Here is a 15,335-nt window from a genome sequence, read left to right as displayed (position 1 = left end):
CGCCTCACGGCCCCGCCACAGCCGCGCCCAACGCCCGCCACGGCCGCGCCCCGCGCTCATTGGCTGAGGCGCGCAGCGCCCCGACGCCTGATTGGCCAGCGCGGAGCCCGCTCTCGCCGCGTGCAGCTCCCTCAGAGGTGGAGCCGCCATATTCCCCCAGAATCGGTACCGCTGTATCCCCTCAAAAGCGGAGCCGCCATGTCCCCTCAGAAGCTGTACCCCCCGTGTCCCCTCACGGCTCTCCCCTCCCGGTCCCTTCTCTGCCCTCACGGACCCTTCCCTCCCCTCACGGCTCTCCCGCCGCCAAGCGCGGACAGACCAGAGCGCAGCCGGCGGGGAGGGAGCGCAGCAGCCCTCGTCCGGCTGCTACAGAATCACAGAATATCCTGTGCTGCAAGGGAGGATCACGGAATCCAACCCCCGGACCTGCTCAGGACACCCCAGTAATCTCACCCTGTGCCTGAGAGCATTGTCCAAACTCTGGCAGCTCCCTGAACTCTGCTTTGGGGCCCTGACCCTGACTCTGGGGAGCCTGTTCAGTGCCCAGCCACCCTTTGGGGGAAGAACTTTTCCTACTATTCAGCTCTAACCTCCAATGGCACACTTTAAAACCTACCTGAAAGTTGTTAGCCTGAAGGAGTGCGTTTACAGGAGTGGAGACAAACCTACCTGCCACACAGGTACATGTTATTTGTGCAAGGGGCTTTGCTTCTTTCTTTAAACACTTACGTGTAAAGGTCGTAATGAAGTGTGTCAAACATCACTCAGTTGCCTAAAATTAACCTTCAGAGACATGCAATGGTTTAGAGAATCTAAAGCCAAGACAAGCACTACCCTCCTGCTTAGTCTCTCATGTAAGTGACTGCTCTGGTAACACATCAGGGCAAGAGAACATTTAATACTATAATAACATATTTTTGATGAACCAAGCTGCCTCCTGTTGTGAAGGAGTCTTCGTAATGTAAAGGATTCTTCCAGGGAAAGCTACAATGGATTACCTCTATGCTCACCATAAATGAAAGTGGAGAATTAATCCAATTAGCAATATCATTTAAATTTCTCCTCATGGGGGACTGTCCCTGTCCTCCCCCTCCCCAAGTGCACTTGGCCATTAAAATGTCAAAATTTGGAGGTGTTTGTGCACCCTGCCACTAAAAATGTTGATATTTGGAGGTATGTCTCACACCAGTGCCCTCAGTCACACAAGCCCCTGAATTTGTACATTTTCCAACCGGTGTCACTCATGCTTTGTGTGATCCTGCAGCAACGTGTCAAAAAGGAAAATGAGCTGTTACACCCATATCACCCTGAAAGTCTGTATTTTCCAAGAGAACTTGTAACATCAGCACGGACAGACCACTCCATAAAAACTACCCAAACAAGTGACATTTTATTGGCGAGTTCTGCTCATAATGAATTTCCTTTTCCACGCTCACATCTCCTAGATGAGAGATAGAGCGACTGGGAGAAAAAAAAACCCCGAAACAAAAACAAAACCATTTTGGGTAACATTCCATTTGCAAAGGATAAAAATCATTTAACATTTTAAACTAATATAGAGGATAACAAATTGAAACAGAAGTTCTAGGAAAACCCGGCCTGGTTCCCCCAGGAGCTGTTCCTCGCCCGGCTGCCACCACCTCAGCCCTGCTCTCAGGGTACCAAGGTGCTCTCATTTGGGGCTCAAATAAAAGGACTGGGACATGTGCTATTATCACCATTCAAAGCCCTGTTGTTGTACATTCTTCACAGAAAAACATAGAACAGTTTGCAGTTCTTTTTCTTCCCTTATTCTAACGCTAAGTCATACTGAAAGTTAGGGGGAAGGGGGGAAAACGTGGCTTCAACATTCACCTACTTTATCACACACAAAGGTTTCTACTAAGAGCATATCCAGGTTGAAATACACATCTGGTTTCCGTCATGAAGTTAATGCTTATGGGGTGCGAGATGAAATCTACTTCAAAATGATAAACATTTTTTGATGAACAAAGTGTTATTTTTTGCCTTTTGGGCCAACGCTTGGTTGCTGGGTTGTTTCTCCTGAGCCTTGCCAGGAGAGGCAGCTTTCACTGCTGCCACAAATGAAATGATTACTGGTGGCAATCGCACACCTTACCATTGGTAAGATGTTGTATTTAGCACGTTTTGTTTGCATTCTGAAAACCCCTGGTTTGTTAGGCCCCCGAGGCTTTGTACACCAGAAATTACACAAGTCAAGCACAGAAAATTGTAAATTGGTATCCACAGCCATTTTGAGGTATTCCACAAGAAACCTGGCTCTGCACCTGAATGTTCCTCTCAAAAACAATTAAAAAAACACCCAAAAAACAACAACCCGAAGCCCTAACTGGAGCGGAAATTTAATTAAAAAAGATTCCTTCCATCCCCATGTTTCACCACATTTCATCAACAAGGACATCCTTAATTCCCCAGGGGCACAAAAAAAGCCTTCTTCATCCATTTTCCTGGAATAATAATTTCAGTACTCGATTCCTAAATTTCACTGTGCACTTGGGAAGAGATGAGGGTGTTGTTTTCGAGCCAAACCAGAGAAACACATTCAGACAGTGGTTTTGGTTTATTTAATTTGTGAAGGTGCTTGAGGAAGATACCAGCGATCCCCTTGCGTTGAACATAGCAGCGGTTCCTACTCTAACCTCCTGCCTGCGAGGAGGAGGCTGGGGAAAGCCCTGGATCGCAGGTTCTGAAGACCAAGATAGGAAGAAATGTGATCTCCTGGGTCTGGATTTGGCTTGGTAGAACCTCTGGAGGCAGTCACGGTCGCTCCCGTGGGACAGGAGACGCTGCTTCACCACGTGAGCAGATCCCAGAGGGACTGGCTTTCCTGTTAGGGCTGAGGTGGGACGGGCAGCTTTATTCCTGGGGTAGCTGCTGCTCTCCTTTGAGTAGTACATTCAGAATGAGTTCTGACAAACCAGAGCTGTAGTGCCAGTCGAGTGCCGTTCTCACAGACGCGAGAATCGCCCGCAGCGTCTCAGCTGGTCACGCTGTTCCGCGTGAGAAGTGGAAAACCTCGGCACTGATCTTAGAAGGAAATAACTCGCTACTTCCGTAGCTGTAGAAAACCCATAGGCAGTAATATTTTCTAAAGTGCTTCTTTACTTATCAGTTATTCTTTTAAAAATCAGACTTGTATTTTGTAGCGGCATCGTTTCCTAGTAGGCCATGGACCAGCAGATAGTTTCTGATGTAAAAAACCCATTACATATTTTGTTTAAGCAAATGACACTTGCTTCGATAAATGCACCAAAGAGAGCGATCTAAGTGCAAACCCCCACCATTTCTGAAAACACGGCCTTATGCTGGTTTATTAATGCAACCTTACATCCTTTAAAAGTCATTTACTTCAAGAGCAGGGATTAAATAATACAAATAAAAATTGAAAATTCAATGAAGCTGCTATTGCCTATTTACCCTGAAATAAAAGAGTCTCACGATTCTACTGGTGCAAAAATCCCTCCGAACACATTTGTTTTATTGGCAAAGTCATTTAAGGTCACTTTTGCTTCCAAGACCATCTTCTTCCATGGTTTCCACTGAAGGAGTTTTGCTTTGTAATGGCTTGTGGTTCCACAGTGATTTGTAAATGAAAAACCTACTATGAATAACTCTACCGTAGTCACTAAATTACAGATACTGTCATGAGAAAAGTCCCAAACTTACAGTGTTTGTTTTAAAATTTTCAGCAAGACACAAAATTCCAGTCAAAATGTTTTTTTCTTTGAGTGCCATTTTAAATGGCAATAAATGGCTGCTGTGCCCTGTGGATGGAGAATTCCATGTGCTTCTTACGTGTTGTACTTCGAATGTCCCCAGAGCTCGGCGTGGAAGGGCTCCCGCGGGCACAGCCACTGGGATCAGCTCCTCCTATGGATGTAGTGCAGCAGAGGCTTGGATCTGCGTGGGGAGACGCCGGCTGGGAGGCACGGAGCAGGTGTTGGGGTGGCCTGGTCTCACAAGGCAATGACACGAAGCGTCCCGGGCAGCAGGACGCAGAAGCGGCTGCGGCGTCGTTCCGGTTCCGAGGAGCGGTGCTTCCCGTGGGAGGGGGTGGCTATTGCTGGGACAGCAGAGCGCTCCGGTTGGCCTTCATCTTCTCCAGCCTCTTCACCAGGTGGCCATTGCTGACCTCCAGTTCCTCGGTTTTATCCAGTGCTGAACGAAGCTGAAGGAAGGAAGGAAGCAGAAAAACACCGTAACTTTCACCGTGTTATCCCTTTCCAAAGGCAAAGCAAGGTTTGCAGTCTCCAGCAGTAACTGACCATACCAACTTGGAACACAAAGCAGTTAAAATTCCTTCAGCAGAGTTGAACTGCTTTGCAGGCCACACACACAGGTGTTTAAGCACACTGCCAAGAACCCAGGGTATTTACAAAATAATGAATAAAGAAGGCCAAGTTAAGAAGAAATGTGATCTCCCAAGTCTGGATTTGGCTTGATAGAACCATGTATCTTGAGGCAGTCAGCACGGAGAGAAGGTTACTCCTGTGGAACAGGAGATTCCCAGAGAATCACATTTTTGAATTCCCTCAATCACATGAATTTCCCTCAATCCAGAGGCACGAGGCTCTGGGTCACGTACACCTGTCTCACTGCTCAGTTTTCATGTTCCTGGTTCCTAGAACTCTATCCACAGCTGTGACTCAGAGCCTCAGTTTCCTGTAAAACCCACCACAGGATCAGGATAGGGGGAGAGAGGTGGCCTGCACAGAACAGTATTTACAGGCAGCAAAGAAGAAGGAGTATTTAGAACAAGCAAGGAGCCATACTGACAAAAAAAAATAAAAAAATCAAAGAATCACCTTAGGAGGAAGTGAGAGAGAAGCTGATAAAGCTGTTCAGGCTCTAAACAGACAGAGGCACGGTCAGAGTCTGTGGACAGCCACACTACCCCAAACAGGCCTGAACAGATTGGCAGAGCAAGGAAAACAGGCTCACAAAGAACAACTCACATCCCTTTAGCAAGTCAGTTTAGGAAGGAATGCTGAAAAGGCAGTGGGAGCTCACAGCCGTGACTGGTACTCCAGTCTGAGTGCTGAAAATCTGGTTGTGCATTTAGAAGGAGTAATCAAAGCAATATAGAAATTAAATGCTTATCCCTTGCTGTGCCAAGAAGAGTGGTTCCTCCCCTGAAACTCCCCAGGGAGGCAGGTTTCCCCACATGGAGCAGGCTGAGCTGGCACAGCTTGCAGGTGGAGTTACCTCTCTCTGCAGTTTGCGTTTCTCTGCCTTCAGTTCATCTTCCACTCGCTCGGCGTTTTCAGCAGCGGTTTTGTATCGGGCTACCTGGCCTTCCAGTCGTATTACCTGAGGTGAAGACAAAGGTGGGGAATTAGAAGATGTACCAAGAAGTTGCTCTGAAGCTTTACTCTTCCACTGGTACCCCAGAGAGATGCTAGCTCCTCTTGGATAAAATAAAGGCATGTTTTCAGGGGAAAAAAAACAACACCAAGGAAACCTGGCAACAGTAACTTTTATACACAACCGTATTAAATATGCTTCCAGCAACAAAAAATACAGTCCATTGAGTAAACTTCTCTTAGCAAGAGCATTGCTGATGTACCCTGGACAAGAGCAAACAATCAAAATGGAACAGCTGTGTACAAAATCTGTCTCTATCACATCACATGCTGGGAACCATTTAAAACCTGTTGACAGCTAGGCATAAGGAAGTTTTCAGCAGAATTCATCAGGTACTTTTACATTCTTTCTCCAGTACAGAGGAATAATATATTCCTTCTTCCCCATACCTAAATGTCATAGTAACCCTCATGCTCCAACACTTAAAATAAATTTATTACTTTAAGGGAAAAAACACAGTAAACATGATTTCATTTATCAAAACACACTTTCTCTTTGTATTCTCACCATGCCTGAACAAACAGAACAAGCCAAAAACTTACATTCTGCTCCAATGCTGTTATCTCTTGCTCAGACTTTGCTAGTTTAAATTTGAGATCACTGATCTGTCTGTTGGCATCTCCTAAAAGAATCACAGATTTATCAGAGATGTCAGAACAAGTGTGAACAGTTTCTAACAAGTCTGTCATAAAATTTCCATGCATCAGGGATCTACATGGGGCAGTGGGAGAGTGGTTCTGTCACTAAATGCCCAGCAGAGGCACCATTCCCAGTCCTGCCTGATTCCCTGCCAACCACTCTGAAGGCAGAACTGATCTGATCTCACCCCAGCTCTGCTGAGGAGAAATAACAGAGATTTCCAACTGCAATCTTAAACAAAGGCTCCTAATTCCCTCACCTCTGTAGAGGTGCATGGCTGCTCCTGGGCCAAAGCTCCTTTGGAATGAAGGCTCATTCTTACTCAGAGCCATGTGCTTATTATTGAACGGATACATTTTCTCACTCACATGCAGGGCACAAAATTCTCCTAAAATCAAAACACAGCTCACTTTGGAGGTCAATCATGTGCATATCTGTCCCGTTTTCCAGAACTTCATCTTCAGACTGTGTATTTTCCATCTTGCTATTCCTTTGCTTTTCTTCCAGTTGTCCCTTTAATTTTTTAATCTGAAGGAAAGAAAATAGTTATTAAAATCACCAAGGGCAATTGTGGCTCGAATTCACTCCAGCATTATTAAAAAAAAATACTTATTTTTTAAACCTAAATTCCAAAAAACCTTTTGTTGCAAAATAACATTCTAGAAATTCTTTTGGCAACTGACTCATGAAATCTTGCACGTCAGTGCTTATGTACAAGTTCAGGGCCAAAACAATGAGTGCAAGATGACTGGTTTCTTAGAAAAGCCATAAATCTCCTGCAGGCACGTTAATGTAAAACATTCCTAAAAACTCCCAAAGCTGTGTTTGGTTGCGTGTGAGTCTCAAGGCCAAAGTGTCCTGCAGGACAACAGATCAGCTGAATTTTTTTTGAATTTTTAGCCCCTATGGAATACCATGGTGCCAGCAAGAATTCCTTTAATTGTTCTTTACCCATCTGCAATTACTCCAACAAACCTTTCCAAACGGCCCCTTTACCCACAGACCCAGCAAAGGGGAGGGCTTAGTCTTGGAAAGAAAATTTGCTTCTATGATTTGTGAGCCATGCCTGTTTTTCCCTTGGGCTTGGCCAACCTGCAGGATTATTATTCAGAAGTAAGAGGTACACGTATTGTCCATGTACCCTGAGTTAACACACAGGAGGAAGGTTTTGCAGGAAGAACAGAGTGGCCAGCAAAGCAGCAAATCCTCATCAAGAGCAGCCACACCTCAGCAGTGCTGCTCCACACCTTGTGTTGGGGCTATTTTCATTTTCTGAATCCTTTACTGATCTTCACTTGCCCTGTGCTTACCTGGTCTAGCAAGGACTCCCGTTCATCAATGAGCTTTTTCAGCCTGTCTGGAAGAGAAAGGGCAGAGTTCAGTGCTGGCTGCTCGCGCGGCGCATCGGGGAGCGCATCTGAGACACGAGACTGACCCGTCCAGGTTAGTGACTACTGATGGGGGGAGTTAGGGCACGTACCACAGGACAGGAGGCCCAGCTGGGGCTGGGAGGGGGCTGCAGCCAGGGCAGTTATGGCATTCTCACAGAACATGCTTGTCCCGGCAGTAGCAGCAGCCAGCTGCATGCAAAGAGGCTAATCTTCTACGTTAGGTTAGCATGCAAGAACTCTAGGGTCAAGCACAACTGCAACACAAAATCTCACAAATCTTGAGAGTTTAACACAATGACAATACTGTAAACACCTATAATCACAGCTAAGCACATTCTCTGCACTTTAACTCTTCAATTCTTTTACATGGCAGTGACATTTTAGCTCCAATATTATGACCAGAAAAACATTTGCCCGTCAAATTATTTGTGTTTTGAACGCAGCAGTCTGGTAAAACTCTATTTTCTCTTCAGTCAATTCTCCAGGTCAAACATCAACCAAGAGTCAATGGACAAACTGCACCAACTGTTGTGCTACATTTGGGCTTGGAAGTGCTACAGATCAGCACATGGGTATGTGCAGCCATCCTTAATAAAGTGCACTCTACAGAATCAGACAGCTGGAAAACAGAACTCCAAAGGAAGCATCCAAATAACTTCATTTTTTTTTTCCTTCCCCATTAAGGGCTGAAAAATGAGAAAGTACATTTTCTTACCACCCAAATGACCTCATTAATTAACAAGCTCAGTTTGTTCAGGTACACCTCAGGCAGAAGTACACTGCAACATCACATTCAAATACACTCATTAGGAGAGGATCTGTTGACCTCAGCTGGGTCTCACTGCAGGTTTGTTCAGCTGGCCTCCCTTGCCAGCAGTGCAGAGCCCAGGCTGTTCAGAGCACAACTCCACAGCTGAGGTCTGGCCTGCTGATTAGATGGTTAGAATCCAAAGGTCACTCAAGAAAAAAATCTTTTTGTAAACTTTAGGAAAGCAAGATAAATTACACATAAGAGCCTGGTGGACTTTTACCAGCTAAATTCTACTCATAGACAGACTTAAATATTTTTGAAGAGCTTTAAAAATACCATTTCTTCTTTGTTGACAACTTCTGAACAGGCCAAAGTCTTGTAGTTCTCCCTTTTTTCTTGTTAGCACATGCACTTAAAGGGAATCAAGAGTCTTTATTCAATCAAATCATGGTGGAAACTGGTTTCCCAATGGAAGTCATTCTGTACAGCAGACATGTAGAGTCCTTTAATGTGGCATGTCATTCCTCTCCTGGGAATACACACCTCCCATTCCAGAGCATGGAATAAAACCTTTACCTTTATCTGATGCAATACCCAAACACAGATCTTAGTGTGATATCCCAGTTCAGCAGATCTGTGGACTAATTTTGAACCTCCTGAAGTCCTATTCTTTTTGGTTTTTTTCCCATCCATTTGTAACACACCCAACATTGCTGCACCTGAGCACTGATATGAAAAAACAAAAAAAAAAATCCAAACCCACTTTTTCTTTTGCAAATACCACCCACAAGCAAAATTTTCTATTAGAAACCCCTTCAAAATAATAGAACAATTTATTTATATTATAAAACAATCTCACAGATCTATATGGGAAGGAAAGAAAAAGCAGAAATTCTGCAAAGATGAAAGATAAGGAAGAAAAACAAAGGTCAATGAAGAAAGCAAGAACAGCAAACAGGTTGGAGATATTTGGACTCAAAAGATTGTGTTGTGATTTACAGGCCAGCAAAGATTGAGAAATGGAGTTCCAAGGATTGGAAAGAGAATGAGGACTGGTGCAGCAGGAAACCTTAAAGTCACTGCAAAGGCAAGCCCAAACTTCCTGACTCCAAAGGGGCTAAGAAATGCTCTTTGATCCTGAAAGTTGTGTCTTCCATTAAAACAACCACTGCTGTGGGGTGAAATCTACCTGGCTGAAGAAGGGACACCTCTTCCAGCTTCCAGTGAGGAAGCACACTGCCTTCCCCAAAGCCCTTTTCCTGCCAAAAGGATGCATTTTGGGGTGAATCTTCAAGTTTGATCTCACCCTCAAATTCTCTCTGCCTTCATTACAGACATCTGTTCACCCCACTAGGACATGCAGACAGCAGGGTTTACCAGATCAGGGAAAAAAATCAGTTTGCTAAAACTTCTATTCACATAGAAAAGTTTTCTGCCTGTAGAGATGAGGGTCTCTTGGGTTTCACTTCTCCTAAACCCCCACAACTAACACAGAAAACTTACTCTGCAGTCACCTTAATTTTGCATTTGGGAGATACTTTTCCAACAAATCTGAGGACCTTGAGAAGAGGTGAGCAGGAAAGAACAGTCTATTGAATCAGGACAGGAAGCAGCTAATTAAAATTCTCATCTGTAACAGTCATTATCCTTATTCCATATACAAAGATACTACTACAGTGAATAATTAGAGTATGACATTCACCTCAGTTAACTTTGGAAAGGTGATTCCCAGGGTACTCACTGCACCAGTTCATGGCCTTCACAGCACAGAGTTTAACAGAGGACTGAGGAGGAGATGGGGCCTGTGAGGGAGCAGGACACAGAGGGGTGAGCGTGGTGCTGACCAGTTCTGCCACAGTTTCTATGTCCAGTGACTGATCTCATTGCATTGCAGGTGACTCGAGGCATTGCTTACTCAGGGCTGCTCTGGTGGCACCAAAAACTCCCAAATCAGCCACAGATCCTCCATGTCTCTTTCCACTTGGAGAGGAGCATGGGATGGGAGGCAGCTGGTTTTACCTGCATCATTTACGTGATGTGGCCCAGGATGTAACTAACCCTGATGTAAATGGAAGGGCTAAACTGCTCCTGGAGGATGGAAAAAACATCCCATGAAATCCCAGCCCCAAGCAGCTATTCAGAACAGCCTGCAAGAATCCAGCTGTCAGAGCTGGTTGGACAATATTCCTTCTCCAGATCTGTCCATTTATTTTGGATGATGAGAAAAAGCTTTCCTGCCCTTCCCAGAAGAGGGACACTGCCAGGGATAGCACAGGATTTGGATGACACCAGCTTGCAGTCCTGATGTTGAGGGGGACAGGACTGTTCTTATCTATAGTAAAGAAGGTATTGAGCAAGACCTTTTCACTATTTATTCACCTTTTTTATCAGGTGAGTCTCTTGGGATACTGCTTTTGAAAGCATTTCAGGCTAGCTCTGATATGCACAAACCTGGGCTGCAGCATTTATGTGCCACTAGGTGATGACCAGAAAACCCAGCAAGTATTTGGGGTTATTCTGGAAGACTAAAGTTTCATCCTTGGGTCACATACTGATTTGCCACATTCCAGGATGGACTTCTGGCACAGCAGCTACTCTGCACTGTCTCTCCATGTTCTTGCTCCCAGTTACACTGGGAGTGGGATCAAAGCTGCCACATGGACAGGTAAGATTGGAGGTGTTTCTGCTCCTGTGACTTGGCTTTGAAAAGGAATGCTCCTAAAGATGCTGTGTTTTCTGAAGTGGAAAAAAACTATTTAAAATCAGAAATGAACTCCTAAGAAACACACAATATAGATTATATATATATATATTTTCATAAGAAATACAGGATATAGATTAGACAGGTTCCCTAATAACTCTGATAGATCCATCCACAGTACAGGTGAAGCCTAGCAAGAACATTTAATGACCTGTTTAAGTCTATTTAACAGTTAAACCCCACTTCCAACATTAAAGCCACATATTACTGTTGAGAGTACAGCAGAGCCAAATCTTTAAATAAACACTGCTATATGCTAATAAGAAATGCTTATAAGATCTATGACTTTTTGGATTAGCATCTAGTGTAAACCCTTAGGAACAACTGCCAATACTTACAGAAACCATGGTGGATCTGCTGTAAGTTGGAGAGAAGCCACATGAAAGGAGTTACAGGGTTACAGACCTGTTAGAGCTCTACAGTTAAGGTGCCATCACATATTCAAGGTGCTCAAACCCCGAGGCTGCCCAGTCCTAGGGAGATGGCTCTTGTAGCTACGTAGCACAAGGCAATAAATTGAACAAAAGCTGCAGAAAAATGGTGTTGAAATGACACAGGTTTAAATAACTCCTTGTGCAGGTTTAGAAACAGTGGTCTGGACAGGTACTTTCAAGTATAAAATATGTTTATTTAAATTACATACAGCAGTACATTTTGATATACATCTTCAAATTTTGCAGTCTGTCCGTGCTCTGACAACTTTGTAACATCAACACAAATACAGCCTTCCATAGCCCACACCATCCATCCATCTGCATTCCCCATGGACATTCATTGCTTAACACTTTAAATGAATATTCATATATGCAAAACATGCTCTTCCTCCCAAGCACTAGCAGAGATGCAAGGGGAAATACAGCAAGGGAGTCCAAGAGCCTAATTTATGCCAGCAATTCAAAGCAATCCAGCTCTTCCAAAAGGCACAGGGGGGCTAGTACACAAAACAACAGTTTTGGTTTGATATCCACCAAGAGTTAAGACATGCAAAGTTATCTTCTTTCCAGAAGGGAAGAGAGAAGATTTGTTTCAGGGATAAAAACATTCTTTCAGAATCAGAGTTTGCAAAAAAAATAAAATAAAATTAATGCAGTAAGCAAATATAATTTTAAACAAAAACCTTCTTTGAAAAATATATATTTTATATATTCATATCTAGACAGTACTTGATAGCAAACCTAAGCACACATTACAGTGTGTATTGATGCTTTCTCTGGAAAAAATAAAAACCCCATGTGAGACATGGTGTAAAAGGCCTATTGTGGTGCAAAGTGCCTAGATAAGTAAACATGTATATATTTATTCCTTTCAGAAAACTAAGACCTGTATGTTGCACTTTCTCCAAACTGTGTACTGCTCTTCCAAAGTGCTCAGACTAAGCAGATTCACAGTGATCTAATTATATTTTAGGATATGACTGTATAAGAAATACACACAAGGTGGAATGAAAAGATATTTTTTTCTTCATCTTAAAAAAGAGATTGGTTCAGAGGCTTTAATCATTCTGAAAGAAGTTTCACCACACTGGTGGCTGATCTGCTGAGTTCCTTCATGAAGAGTTAATGTACTTGCTGTAGACTGAAGTACAAGTAAGCATAATGTGCATAAGTTCACAAAGGCCCAACGTACATTCAAGATATTGATCAACTAGGCTAGAATAAAATAAAAAAAAATCCTGCAGAAATTCCCCAGGAGCAGCTATCCACACTAGAGGTACTTTAATTGCATAATAGTTTGAGTAGTCAAGTTGTGAAGCTTCCTTATCAGGTGATAAGCTTTCAACCTGAGACACAGCAAAACCAAACTCACTCATTTCTTGGCTGAGTGGCTGGGTATGACAGTGAATAACTTAATACTTGCATCATTACCACATCCATGCTTTATGCTGAGTTACCTACAAAGCTCTAAGAGTATTCCAAGGTCTGATGTCTTGTGCAAAGTGCATGTTTGTGTCCTGGGATTGGTCACAGGGCATGGAACTCACGTAGGTTTGAGATTCTGAACTCAGGAGATTGTACAGTCATCTCTGGATCTACCCTTACTCCTTTTACCAGCCTGCAAATCCTCCCTGCTTTCAGCCCTCTTAATGAAAGCACTTTCCAAATCCTGTTCTGAAACATCTTGATCCAGTAATTTTCCCACTTTAGTAGAATCTGATAATTTGATTTTATCTTCCTCCACATCAGCCTCCTCATCAGTTTTCCCCGACGCTTCCCCTTGCAAGCACCCTGTTTCCTCAGGCTCTTCTTTTTTATGCTGCAGGACTTCACCTTTGGTCAAGGCATCTTTGGTTTCCATTTTGTCTGTTTCTTCTTCAGCTTTGTCTGTGTGGGCAGTTTTTCCAACAGCACCATTTGCTCCATCACCCTCTTCTCCCTGTGTATCATCTTTCTCTCCATCACGTTTTTCATCAGATTCTAGTATTTGATTTGACTCTTCATCAAAATCAAATGCATCACCATCATCTTCCAGGCTTTCCTCTGTTTGGTCCTCCCATTTCACTTGTTCACTAATGTTGTCATCCTGCACAGGCCTCTGTGCCAGGGAATTATTTACACCTTCCTCCAATTTAACTTGTTCTCTAATGTTTTCATCCTGCACAGGCTTCTGTGCCAGGGAGTCATTTACACCTTCCTCCAATTTAACTTGTTCTCTAATGTTTTCATCCTGCACAGGCTTCTGTGCCAGGGAGTCATTTACACCTTCCTCCAATTTAACTTCTTCACTGTTTTCATCCTGCATGGGTTTCTGTGCCAGGGCATTATTTGGACCTTCCTCAGAAGCAGATTCCCCACCAGGCTGGTCTGCAAGCTCTACCTCTTGCTGATTTTCTTTCAGTGTTTCTTTACTGGCTTTGTTTTCAGCCGTTTCAGTGATGCCTACACCTGACTCCTCTTTAGATTCACCTTCTACTTGTTTAACCACCTTCTGCACTTCACCCTCTAAAGGAACATTTTTCTCTCCTTCTGTACCACCTGTTGTTTCTTCACTACACTCACTTGTTTGAACCTCTACCTTTAGATTCAAATCTTCTACCCATTCTGTCCTACTTTCCTGTCCTTCCCCAGCCTCATCCCCTGTTTCAAGTTCTGACTCCTTAATTTCATCATCTGAAAGACTCAGGTCTGAATGGGTTTCCTGAGTGGTCACCTCTCTCACAACCTCTGTTCCTGGCTGTGCCTGCTGCAGCTCACTTCCCTTTTCCTCAGGAATGGAGCCTCCTGCCTCCACAGGTGCCACACCTTGCTCTGCTGTTTCAGCAGAACACTTCTCCAGCTCTTCCATCAATCCTCCCTTCTGTCCATCCTTCTCAGCTGTAGCACTTCCATCTTCAGTTTTACCTTGTGTACTTGGTTCCTCTGGGGATGCTGAAGGACTGTCCTCTGAAGAAGCTGGTTGGATGAATGCCTGATGTTCTCCACCTTCCTTTTCAAGTGGCTCTGCTGGGACATCCCTTTCACTTGGCTCTGCCCCCTCCAAACCCACAGACTCAGTTTCCCTTGGCTGACCCTGAACCGTGTTCCCAAGCTCATCTTCTTCTTCAGCCCTGTCACCTGCTGTTTTATCACTGCTTCCATCAGTGCAGTCAACAAACTTTTCCTCCAAAACATTTGCAACCTTGTTTTCAGCACTTTCTTCTGAGTCCTGGGGCTCCTCTGGAGTGGAACTCTCCACATTTCCCTCTTCCCTAAGCAAGCCTGCCACTACTCCCTCAGGTAGCCCTGCCTGGTTAGAAACCAGCTCACTGCTCTCACTTGTACTGTCAGATCCTTCATCCATTTCATTATCATTCAAAGCATGGCTGGTTTTAAGATCCTCTTGCTCTCCTTGGCTGGGTGCAGCTTCTCCCAGTTCCTGCTCTGTACCTGAGTCACAAAACATTTCCTGAGGAGTCTCAAAAATCTGGTGGCCTTGCAGAGAGCCCAGCTCCAAGTTCTCATTTGTCCTTGCACTCAAGTCATGGTGTTCAGCCTCTGTACTCTCTGGCTGCTGGACTGCTGTGCCCTTGGACTCTGTGACCTTTCTCAAGCCATCTGTGTCACTGTCAGTGTTTGAAGAAGTGCCCCCTGACACAGGTTCTGTAAGGCTTTGGGCTTGCTCTGCAAACCTACTCTCTGGTAACATCACTGCTGGCAGGGCATCACGTTCTTCAACCATTTGTTCTGCCTTTGCATTTTCAGCAGCATGCAATGTCTGTACTTCCTCCTCCTCCTCCTCCTCCTCCTCAGACTCCTCTTTGTGTTCCTCATGCTCAGTATTCTGCAAGATTTCTCTTTTCCCCACATCCTCCAAAATCTCATTTTTCATCTCCACTTCATTGGCTTTGCCTAGAAGACCATTGAGAAAGTTGAGGGGGCCACACCACAGCTCTCACCTCCCCACTTAAAACCCGAAAGACAGAATGAGAAGA

At 44.2% G+C, this 15,335-nt stretch overlaps 1 protein-coding gene across 31 annotated transcripts in view; it reads right to left on the bottom strand.

Moving 5' to 3' along the window:
* Positions 1-1,364: 1,364 nt before the first annotated feature.
* Positions 1,365-15,335, bottom strand: part of LRRFIP1 (LRR binding FLII interacting protein 1) — a 100,250-nt gene continuing 86,279 nt past the window's right edge. For 26 of the 31 annotated variants that reach the window (XM_019007458.2, XM_019007468.2, XM_019007462.2 and 23 more), the window contains one exon: positions 11,532-15,252. In XM_019007458.2, the coding sequence (XP_018863003.1) occupies positions 12,929-15,252 (2,324 nt within the window). In that variant the 3' untranslated portion in view covers positions 11,532-12,928. Of the gene's footprint in view, positions 4,190-5,226; positions 5,332-5,927; positions 6,008-6,434; positions 6,553-7,334; positions 7,382-8,784; positions 11,455-11,531; positions 15,253-15,335 lie in introns of those variants that run through there. The other 5 variants (XM_019007483.1, XM_019007485.1, XM_019007486.2 and 2 more) reach the window with 2 other exon arrangements.

Source organism: Parus major, chromosome 7 (genome assembly GCF_001522545.3).
Source record: "Parus major isolate Abel chromosome 7, Parus_major1.1, whole genome shotgun sequence".
Taxonomy (NCBI): domain Eukaryota; kingdom Metazoa; phylum Chordata; class Aves; order Passeriformes; family Paridae; genus Parus; species Parus major.
Note: the sequence above shows the minus strand (reverse complement) of the source record. Positions and strands in the feature narration are given on the sequence as shown.